General features: G+C 39.9%; 1 protein-coding gene across 1 annotated transcript in view; it reads left to right on the top strand.

The window, feature by feature from the left end:
- The first annotated feature begins 9,608 nt into the window (after positions 1 to 9,608).
- The window catches only part of SHFM1 (split hand/foot malformation (ectrodactyly) type 1), a 10,701-nt gene continuing 8,748 nt past the window's right edge, over positions 9,609 to 11,561 (top strand). Inside the window, exon 1 of the mRNA XM_009994971.1 lies at positions 9,609 to 9,693. Within this exon, the coding sequence (XP_009993273.1) occupies positions 9,609 to 9,693 (85 nt within the window). The remainder of the gene's footprint in view (positions 9,694 to 11,561) is intronic.

Genomic DNA, 11,561 nt, shown 5'->3' with positions numbered 1-11,561 from the left:
TCCCCCTTCCCCCTTCCCCCTTTCTTTTTTTAATGTGAATACCTGAAATCCCTTCCCAGAGGGAGAAGTAGATGAGGCTGAAACCTACTAACAATAAGGTTGCTTTCCACCAAACTTTTTGGAGACTTTCTTGCAGTAGTTCCTCTCTCTTCTGCTTCCAGACTCAGACCAGGGGCTGAAAAACCTTGCTCTGAAGTTGTTTTCCAAATGACAATATAGGGCAATGAAATAGAAATCCCTCTGGTACTTGTATATTATATTAGAATATCTTAGAACTGCAGGGAAAAATGATGTTTCACCAAAGAAGAAAATGGTAAAGTTGTTTCACAGGGAGATAATCTAATACTGACTGTAATTGAGTTGTAATCAATTAGACAATTTAGAAGCCTTTAACAAGTTAAATATGTGACTTCTTCGTGGTTGCATTATGGTTGGGCAATTGATTTGTTAGAGACAAGACATCAAATACTTAACCAGGGTTACTGTGCTATGGCCCCAAACAATCCTTAGATGAGACTGAGTTTTTGGAGCAGTTTTACTTTTTCCTATGTTGTTGTTTAGGTGGGAGCATCAAAGCTGTGCAGTCCTAAAGTTACAGGTGTGAGAATTAACTTTTGTCCTTCCTTACCCCCATAAGCACACCAGACTGAGATGGGTTGGTGACCAGTTCTTTAGTATAGCTCTTTTATTGTGGTACTTTAGCCAGCTGTCTCACAGGAAAAGTGTTGGGAGTTTGTAAGTCCATTTTGAGGATTTAGACAGTTTCTTCCTTCTATGGCATTATACAAGGAGTTCTGTGGCATCTCAGAGCATAAAAAGAATCATCTGTGGATTTGTAACAAACAAATCTTTTATAAATCAAATTAAAGAAACAACCTGGGATATGTCCTGTTTGAAGGATGGGTGAGCTTTTTTCAGGGATAGCAAACAGGCAAAGTAGATAAAAGCTGGTATTAGCATTCCTACATTTAGTTCCTGTGACTGTAGACATTATAGACATTAACCTGTTTAATATGAATACCATCTCTATACCCCTCACAAAATGCCCATAGTAGGCTTTATGCTGGTAATAAGAGCTAAACTGTGCTGTATTTCATTTCATTCCCGCTGATAGCATTTATCAGCAAAATCTGGATTTAAAAACCTCCAAAATATGCAATTTAAGCCTCATCATAACTGGACTGCTGAGGAGGAAAGTGAAGGGATTATCTGGAGCCTGGAAGCACAAATATAAGAGTGTATTGTCAGCATGGGCTATAGGCTTTTTGGCAAGCAGTAGTGTAAGCTTCAGCTGACAGGCCTTTTCCTAACTGACAGATGAAAATATGAGCTTAAATTCTTCATGACAGATAGGTGTGCTGAATGAAGAGGCCAGTGGGACAGTGATGGGCTGGGGGTGAGAACGACATATACAGGCCCTGTGTGTGCAGTGCCGGGCGGCTCTTTGTAACTTGCACACAATGAATTTCTCCTTAAGACTCTCCCACTTTGCCAAGCAAACTGTCATAGCAGGCTGGTGGGTTTTGTTGCTTTTTTTCTTTCTTTCTTTCTTTCTTTCTTTCTTTCTTTCTTTCTTTCTTTCTTTCTTTCTTTCTTTCTTTCTTTCTTTCTTTCTTTCTTTCTTTCTTTCTTTTTTTTCCCCTTTCAGATCAACATCTTTTTTTCAGCAGATGAATGCTGAGTCTTAAAAGACAGGGGTGGTAGATTAAATTTAATATGCAGGCATGAAAGATGTTTCCTGGATGCTTTTCCATCAGAGTTTTCCACCCAATCTAACACACTGCTATTGCAGGAAGCTTATTCAATGGTTTATGAACTGTGCTTAATCCTCACTGATGGCAAGCTTTGTAAAAAATTTTAAAAACTGTATTTAGAAGTGATTGCTCCTTTCTGTCAGCACCCCACTCCTCCAGCCCTGCCTGCTCACAAGGTCGCACCCCAACCAGGATGTCCCTCAATGCAGGATGAGGCTCATGGTGCAAGATGGAGCCCAGAGCCCAGCCCAGCCTCTTGCCTCCAGATGTTGTTTGGGGATAGCAGGGAATGCATAGCTTCTACATCTGTGGTTCTCTTCAGTCAGAGGCTGACAAGAGCTGTGGCCACTTTTGCTTCCTGAGTCACCTCCATTCCTGCCATGTAGCTCTCTCATCACTCTACCACCAGTGCTTGCAGCACCTACCCACCTTGAGATCAGTCTTCTGCAGCTCCCAGGAGCCTCCTGAGGGTGCAGCCATCCCACATGGCCACACAGCTCCCACCTACCAGCACCAGTTTCTGACCAAGCCTTCCTCGAGCTATGCTCTGGATTGAAAGCTCCTGGTGTCCTGTTGGGCATCACACCCCTTAATGGCAAAGGTCTCCTGGCCTTTGAGCCTATGAAAAACATGCAGGGAGGTTTTGTTTGCTTGTTTGCTTCCCCTTTGCAGAGTGAAGGGCTCTGCTATGGAGTCTTTATGGTCTCCCCTGTGCTTTCAGCCTCGTTACTGTGCTATAAAAAGGGGAGATGGGAGCCAGGAAAAACAGCACACAGTAGAGCCCCTGTCCCATTGGGGAGTCATTACCTCTGCAAAGTTCCCACTGAAGTCAATGGACTGTAGGATCCAACCCTTAATATTTGTCTTCCTTTATACAATTTATAATTATCAATAAAAAACAAAAAAACAACCCCAAAGTAATACATTAATTCTTACCAGATGTACTCGACGTATCCTTACATGCTAGAAGCCTGGCAGGACTGCAATGTCACAACAGACATTTACTGAAGTACCTGGGGAAATGTAACAAAAAGTGTTAGTAGAAAATGGTCTTTCAGCTAAATTACCTAATATATTTGCTAATGGTATCTGATTTAAAAGCCATAAAAATACTAAGTTAAAAGCACATTAGAAGATGTGGTATATTTATAAGTGTTTGTCACCTTGGCAACAAAAGCGAAATTCCAAATCTAACACTAGCTTTGATGGGCCAAGACCTTTGAAAATTGATAAATACCTGCTCTTTATAGCAATGATCAGCTTCAGTGAAGAAATACTGCACTGTAAAAGGAAGTTCTTCATTGCATAACAGGATTTCTGTTAGCTTTCAGCTAGGTTTTGCCCTGCCTGCCCACAGTAGTATAATTTTTTGAAGTATTAACAATGAAAATAGTACGATTTCCAAATACAGTAAAGCACCGGTCTTTTGTTGTGCCCTTTTTTTTGTAACTTCAAACCTTGATTTGCTGTACGCAAACTTGGTTTATCAGCATCGCATGGAGTCTAAGCTGGCCCTGGTCAGTTTGCAGACCTATAGCTCAGATCTGATGGCTGCGATAGGGGCTCTTTTTCTCCTGCCCATGAATAGTTGTGCCACAAGCACTAAACTATGCACCCCCTGATTGATATACCAGCTTCAACTTTGCTTTCCTAAGCAATATATAGTCCCATAAAACTGTACTTTAAGACTAAAAGGAAAGCTATTTGCTCACTTGTAATGCAAATTCTTCCAGTGTATTATTTCTGCATACAACTGGGTATAGATCCTTACTATGTTAGTTCTCGTAGCTCCACTGTTTGCCCACTGATCATGGGTGGAGAACATAGGGCCCGATCTACACAAAGAATCTGCTGTAACCAAGAAGCTATTAATGTTGTCTAGTGAACCCCCTTCAACACTGCAAAGCTCTGGTCTGTGGGATGGCAGCAAGCTACTCTCAAGGAACTAGAAGTCAAACTAACCATAAGAAAGTCTCGAAAACTGAGCAGAAGGGTGGGGAGTCATGTGCTTTCAGAGGTATGCAGACAACGCACGAATAACACCCTTTCTCTGTCAGGAATTGTTTCCACTAATTCCCCTTCTTGGGAGAACAACTACTAGCAACCTACCTTTGCCTGATACTGATTAAGGTAATGTAAGTTACTGATGCTGCCTTAGTATAAGCCTCTCATTTGGCCCCTTCTGAGATGGAGAAGCATTACCCAGCATAATTGCCCTTTACCTTGCATCTTCACATATGATGGAATTGATTAAACAACCTGGCCCCAGGAATCTATTGCCTGTGGGTAATCTCTGAGGAGAGGCAAAACCCTGTGGGTTCAAGGGTCCAAAATACCTTTAAGGATTAGAGAACCCTTTAGAGAGTTTTAGGCAGTACTAGATGAGACACTGCTGAGCATCTCATATTCCTCTTCCTCTTCCTGTTTTGCAGACACTTTCATTTTCCTTCTATTGTTGATTCATGAGTTTGACAGTTGGCCAAGAAAGGCAAAGTAGGCATTAAAATAAACAGTCAAGACAAAGGGCGTGTGAAGGAAAAGGAAAGAAATAGAAAGTAGAAAGACTGAAGAGTGGAAGGTGTTTCCATCAGTAAAATTAAGTTGCAACATGCTCAGAAACGTGTTTTGAATGTTGGGCTTTTGAGATGGAAGTACTTGGGTTTTATTTAAGGTACAGTAAGGCACAGTTGAATTGCCCATGATCTCAGGAGGCACTGAGCCAAGCTTCTCAGAAAATCTGTTTTTATTTGTCTTTCAAGTCATGCACCTAGAGGGAAATGTGAAATGTGTCAGTATCAGTACTTTGGAGAAGTTGCTTTGGAAGAAAGAACTTTTCATTTAGAGTTGTTTAGGACATCTCCGTACTGGTGCAGAATTGTGCTATCCTGGCTCTAGATTTTAAAAAACATTTTATGGGAAATTGAAAACTACAGATTTCTATTACTTTTTAGATTTCCTAGTGGGAAGTAGTGGTGTCTAACTAATTTTCATTGTGCTCATACTTTCTTTTGTTAAAATTGATGCAGAATGAGAGTGCCAATCAGATTGGACCTCCAACCTTGTACAGTGTTTCAGCAGATTGAAGACCAGGCCCAGAGCTCTATCCATCTCCAGTGATCCTTCCAGTCATGCCCCAACACCTCCTGAGTGAACATCTCCAGTGAACCAGAGAACTGACCCTTATATTAGTGAAATTGCTTTCTGGCGAAATACGTGCAATTTATATGGAGCTGATAAAGCCTCTATTAAGACACTGGTTAATAGATGTGGTTGGAGCTATTTTTCAAGTATTGATAATAGGGTGGAAAAAAGGGTTTCAATTAACTGAGGTAGCAAGAATCATACGGATAGACATGCGCTTTTACACTCAAGTGCACAATTTTCACTGATTGATAAACCTAACACACCACTTCAGACTATATTCTAGTTGCATCACTTCACCATTAAACTCTTCATTTACCCCCAAATGAATAGATTAACATTAAGCAAACTCTACTGAAAAATTGTCCAATTCAGTGACGCTTTAATATAAATTTGTAACAGCCATAAAAGAAAATTACAATTTATAATTTGAAAAACATTATTTATAATGTATGATTCAAGATTTCTTTGCAAGAATTGTTTCAAATGTGCTTTTTAAATAAGTTTACTCAAAACTCCAAAGGACCATCTGCAGCATGTATATAGCATAGAACATATGTATGTATCATACACAAATACCCATATGAATAAAAATTAAAAATAATAAAGCCACATTGCTGTAACAAATTTGTACACATAGTTTTTGTTTGTTTTTAGTTCTGGCTCAAATATATTGGATTTTCCTTTTGTTTAAAATAAATTAAGTAGGTTGTATGATTCTGTCAATCAAAGCAGCATTTCATATGCTGAAGAAAAATATCTAGATTATAGGGGCATTTCTGAAAGTCACTGAAAATGCAGAGAAGGTGGAATCACCTTAAGAAGAACCGTAAAACCAGTACTGTTAAAGGATTGTGAGTACTCTGAGCCAAATTTTGAGGAACCTGGATTTGTTCTGTGACCATCAGATAGCTGAAACCTACCTTGAAGTATTTCAAAGAACTTGGACTTCAGTATATAAGGTTTGGTTCCATGCAGAACTAAAAGCTCACTGCTCCTTGCTTTGTGCTTTTATGAGAAGACAGTTTCCCATGATACCCAACAGGCAGCTGCCACCAGTCCTTGGTGAATATCTGGAGATCCTTAAGATCATTAGCAGACTAACAAAATCAGATGTTTCTAAATAGTCTTATATATCTCATAAATTCTGAATATCTGACAGCATAGGTGAGATGTGCTGATCTCTCTCTTTCAGCATTAAAAAGTTTATGCATTTCCCCCCCCCTTTTTTTTTTTTGGTAGCTTTGGGCTTGAACTTACACAAATCAAGAGCCGGGCGTTTGGATGTATTCAGTTACACTGTGCCAAGAAACCAGGTGTGTGATAACCAGTCGGGAAATAAAATTCTAAATGTAGCCATATTTATGGGAAATGAGGAGCTATTGCTTCAGTTGCATCTCTCAGATCTGCATGTGATTGTTTAAATTTATTTTTCCTTGTGGCTTACATACAGTCTGCATAAACACTGAACATACAATTTCAAACCTTCTTGGTTTGTTTTGGTTGTACTTCAGACTGCAGTCACCTCAAACCCTTCTGAGGGAAGACACAATGGCAAATAAGGACTTTTCCCTGTAGATTACAAGGCAATGAAAGACAAAGAACAGAATTTTTTTTTGTTGTTGGTTTTTAGGGTTTTTTTTGAGGTGCTGACTTTTTATATGGTCTATAAATCATTTGCGATTAATGTGCAAAAACTTCTGTGAATATGGTGCCTTAGCCAGGCAGAATGATGCAATGGAGAGGATCTAAAAGTCCCAGCACTGCAGAGACTATGCTTTTTAAAAATAATTAATGTTGTCTTAACTTTAAATATATTATCAGTTTCCTGAAAGAAGGGAAATTGTTCTACTGACTAAAGTCATGTATATTACCAGTCAGCACAAAACTGTTGCCTTAAAACATAGATATTTGTTCTGAATGGTTTTAATAAAATCTGTGCTACTACATGGGGAAAAAATGACTTTGTAGGTTTGCAAGAGCATGAAAACAAGATTATAAAACAATCTTTCAGACCTCAAAGATCTGATCTGCAGAAGTGCTTAGCAATGGCATCTCTGGGTGTTCAGGACCTTTCAAAATCAGGCCCAGAGCCTGAATGAGAATGTCACCACAAGACATTTTCATGCTATTTGCAGATTTTCTTTACAATACCTCCAGCTTTTGATTGCGCTAAAGCCTTAAAAGCAAATCACAGAAAAAACTCCCCTGTTGTATATTACAAAAGATACAGCCAGAAACAGTAAAACTGAAAGAGCTGTTTCCTAATGCACTCCTTCACATGACAATCAGTTTAGATCTTTTTACTTTCTTTCTCAGTCAACCTCAGTAATGATGTACTCAAATCTAACTTTTTGCTGTAATATACTGCTGCAGGTAATTCTACCTACTTTTAATTTACTTTGCATGTTAGAATAATAATTAGCACTGCAGTAGTATAATATGTGCCTGCTTGATTGTATAGTTTACCTGTTGTAGTTTAGTAAGTACTATATACATAAACACATTAGTTTATTCATACATATACAACATAAACAAATTGATTTTATAGATACACTCTGTAAAACCTTGGTTTTGTAGATCAGTTTGACTTATGCTCACCATTTACTCTGATGCTATTTTTATAAGCATTCCAGCTGTCACTGGTGCTACCGTATTAGCTATGGGGCTAAGAATTAAAGCTACAAAAGATTTATGTGTTTTGGAAAGCAAGTCAGGAACAGAGAGAGTCTGTTTTCTAGGGTTTTCCTTAAAATACCATTCAAAATAAAGTACTACTTAACAGATACAAAAAGGACTACCAGTTCTGCATGGCTGTATGTACCAAGGCCCAGGGTCTGCCCTGGGCTGCTGCACTTGTGTGGAAGGAGCTGGAGTAAGATCAGGACTTGAACCAATAGCTCCTCATGGTTCTGATTTGACATACAGCATCAACTTCACTTGGTAATCTGAGCTAAAGAGCTGACTTTGATTAAGCTCTCAAGAGTGGCCTCATTTAAAAAGAAATTAATTGGCACCTCTGCAAGTGGCAAAGCATTTCTTCATTCGTTTCTGTGGGATGGTTCATCAAAATCTCTGTGCTTGCTGAAGGAGACATGACAGGTTAACAGGAGCTCTGAGGAAGAAGGTATCATCTGCTTTGTGGGACAGATAAGGAAGAGCTTTGGGGCTCTGTGGGTTTCTGAACAAAAAAAGTAATGCTTTGGGAGGTGCCAGAGGTGCCACGATCTGCTTCTCCAGCCCAGGTGGCCTTGCAGCCCCTCTGCCTGTGCGGGAGCCGGGACGGGCAACGCAGTGGTCCAGCTCACGTGCCATGCTGGCCCTGAGGTATCAATAAATCCTTCAACTTGTCAGGACTGCTAATGAGGAGTAGCCCTGCTTACTATCAAAACATCAGAAATAATGCTTGGTAATCCTTCCTAAGCTGTAATATTTGATTTTATTTGGGCTGAATTTCATCTTGGCTGCACCTTAGCCACTATGTAGATACGTGAAAGTAGAACGATGATTTACATAGAAAAAAAGACCTACTCTGCTCACTTGATTCCTAATGATTCATGCTAACCTATCTAGTGAATATCTGATGTTGAGGTTACCACAGTGTAGTATTCTCAGGATAGACTTGGCAGGAATAAGTGAAGGCCGTTGTGCAATATCATGAAAAAGATACTTACGCACTATAGCAGTTATTCCAGCATACGGCAGGAGTGCACTTTAGTTGCTTAAACAAATGCAGCTGGTACCATTTTAGAAAGCCTGGAGTATTTTCCCTCATCTCCAACTGCCAGTGGGAAGGGCCAGGGTCTCCCAGATGACATCAGGCAGTCCTGTGGTTTTAGAGCACCTCAACCAATGTTAGATTAGGCAACTGAATTGTACACTACCAGTCTCAGTATTTGCATGGAAATGCAAGTCATGGTGAACAGTGCCTAGTAACTCATCCCATTGTAATTAACCCTCATATGTTCAAAATATTAATACAATTTGCATTAAGGCTTGATAATGAGCATTCTGCAGATATAACCACATGGAATATATAAGTATCCCAGAATTACCTGACTTTTCAAAATCTGGTTCTGGGTGCATCTGCTACTTTTCCAGGATGTAGAGCTGGGAGGCCAGAGATTAAATGGTCAGAAAATGAAATGGGAACAATATATAAGGAGCTTCCTGCACCCTGTATGGAAGAAGATGCAAAGGAAAATACTGGTGAAAATTTTCTGAGAGGAAAGAAAGATGATACCCAGAATGGTAAACAAAGACAGGAAATAGCCTGCTGGTGGTGTTAGTTCTTGATTAGGAGCCTGTTAAGTTTTGGCTAGAGGGCTAAACGCAAGGAGACGTTTTGTCAGCCCAAATGTGGAGAGAAAACAGAAAGACAATAGAACAATTAGACAGAGGAAGAGAGCAGAAGTGAACAAACATATTGCCCCTATTACAGTGACACACAGCTAGAGCTTTGTAGCAATACTGCCCAGCTGCCTTTAGACTAACTGAAAATGAGAAAATAAATCAAACTTTCTTTTGACTGTCAAGGGTAAAGAGAGAACTGTTTCTTTTTCAGCCACTGGTAACCCGATATCTTGCCACAGCGTATTTCACATAAAGAACTCTGTAAAGCAACATCTAAGTGTTCCTTGTGATTAATATTCCTTATGATCTCCAGCCACCTAATCGCATCCTGACCTCAGTGAGGGTCAACTGTGAGAAGCGATGGGCTGTGGGAGCAGGGTGGGCTACCAGGACGTGCTGGCGAATGATGGAGCAGCTGGAGAGAAGAGGTCCTCTGCAGACATGAGTAAATAAATAGTGGCAAACCAAAGGCACTGACCTCAGGAATAACGCCACAGGTCCAGAGCCACATAGAACTATTGAAAGAAGTGGGCTGACCCATTCCTTACTTCCAGATGCATCAAACACAGGACATGCTTTTTTCCCCTCCAATTTAACCAAAAACCTACAGCATGAGGTGCAGTGCTATCCTGAGACACAGAACACAAACTCTGAAGGGATTCCCATGATGTCGATGAGCCCCGCTGAATCAAACACAGAGTCAATTTTCTTTGCAGCAAAAGGTTCCTCTGAATAGGCAGGGTCCACGCAGACCTCCAAATCAAACCAACAGTTTATCCAGGGTGTCTAAAATCCTTAGCCTGGCTCTGAGATTTTTTATTTTTTTTCCCAGCATGACACCTTTAACTGCTCATAAGCAAATTCATTTCCAATCCGTTCCTTTTTCTCTTCTTAATCTTTTCCTCAGAAGATGCTTTCAGCCATTAAAAAATCCAAGTTGAATAAAAGGGGCCTAGGCATTGAAATTACCAATAATTCCCCTAAAAAAGGCCATAAATCAGAACTAGTGTACTACACACATATTTGTTTCACTTTGAAGGAAAAAAAAAAGGCTCTAATTTGGAAAAAACTGCTCTATTTCCATTTTTCATTTATGCAAATTACACTCTGAATAAATAAATCTACATAATATCACCTCCCTGCCAGACAACTTGCAGTAACATTTGCCAGGAGAAAGACAAGCTTTTCTGATACTAATGCATAAAACATGCTGAATGAAAAAAAAAAATTAAAACAAATCAAATTGAGTAAATAGCTGCTGTGCAGCTCTGGAAAGAATAATAGAGGGACTGATGAGTTACCCAGGATTGTCTTGTTCAATTATTTCAAACGTGTTACCATTTAAGGGTGTATTTAAGTTAAGGTTTGAATAGAGATGTTCATATCCTGAACCACTGAAATCTATAGGAATTTTTTCCTTTAATTTCCATGGAACAGGTGTATGGACCTCTCTGCTGAAGCACCCGATAGTATCAGGCTCTTGGTCCTGGAAGACCAATCTATTCAGGGAGCATAAAGGACTGCTTTTATCTTTTCTCCACAGCAAATCTGTAAGTAAAGTCACCAAGGCAAGTTCAAGCTGCTTCCTGCTCCAGGGCTACTTGAAGCTACTTGTCTGTAGGAGCTGCCCAGTCACATTTTTTTCTTAGGTAATCTAGGTGCAGTTGAGCCTCTTGATATTCCCCAGTGTGCTGCAACCCCTTAGTTTGGTTCTAGGTAAGGCAAAAACTAGAAGGTTTGAATATGAGCCTTATTAACTGAATGATCATGGATCTTTGCAAGCTTCTGGTATGACAGACCCCTCTTCATTGTATGATTTTATCTCATACTCTCTGGATAGAGCAGGGTATCTATAATTCCACAATGCATGGCTTGCTAAAAATCCCAGCCAAGTTATAACTAGATTCAATCACTGATTTATTAAACTCTAGTTTTTGTAATTTTTACAATCATCAATTTCAGTCAGTCCTTCGAGAAGTGTAATGTCCACAAAAAGAAAACCTAACCACTTGAGTAAATCTTTCATCTGGCAGAAGGGCTCATTTCCCACCTTCCTGTAACTGTGGCTGCATTCCAGAACCTGCTTCTGCTGGGTTGGAACTGAGCGATCTAAGAATCCCAACACCGGGTTTTTGTTCACTGTTTCCCTGACATTAGATCTAGAACATGGTATAACCCAGCAGTTTCAGTAACTGCCTCGTGAATCAGCTTCTCACGGAGAAAGGGAAAGAACTGAGCCCTCCAACAGACTGGCAGCACTGCTGGAAGGTGACGGCCTAGAGAGAAGCCACTGGAGCTGCCACAAGCACCAAC

Source organism: Chaetura pelagica, unplaced genomic scaffold, assembly GCF_000747805.2.
Source record: "Chaetura pelagica isolate M959 unplaced genomic scaffold, ChaPel_1.0 scaffold12, whole genome shotgun sequence".
Taxonomy (NCBI): Eukaryota; Metazoa; Chordata; class Aves; order Apodiformes; family Apodidae; genus Chaetura; species Chaetura pelagica.
Note: the sequence above shows the minus strand (reverse complement) of the source record. Positions and strands in the feature narration are given on the sequence as shown.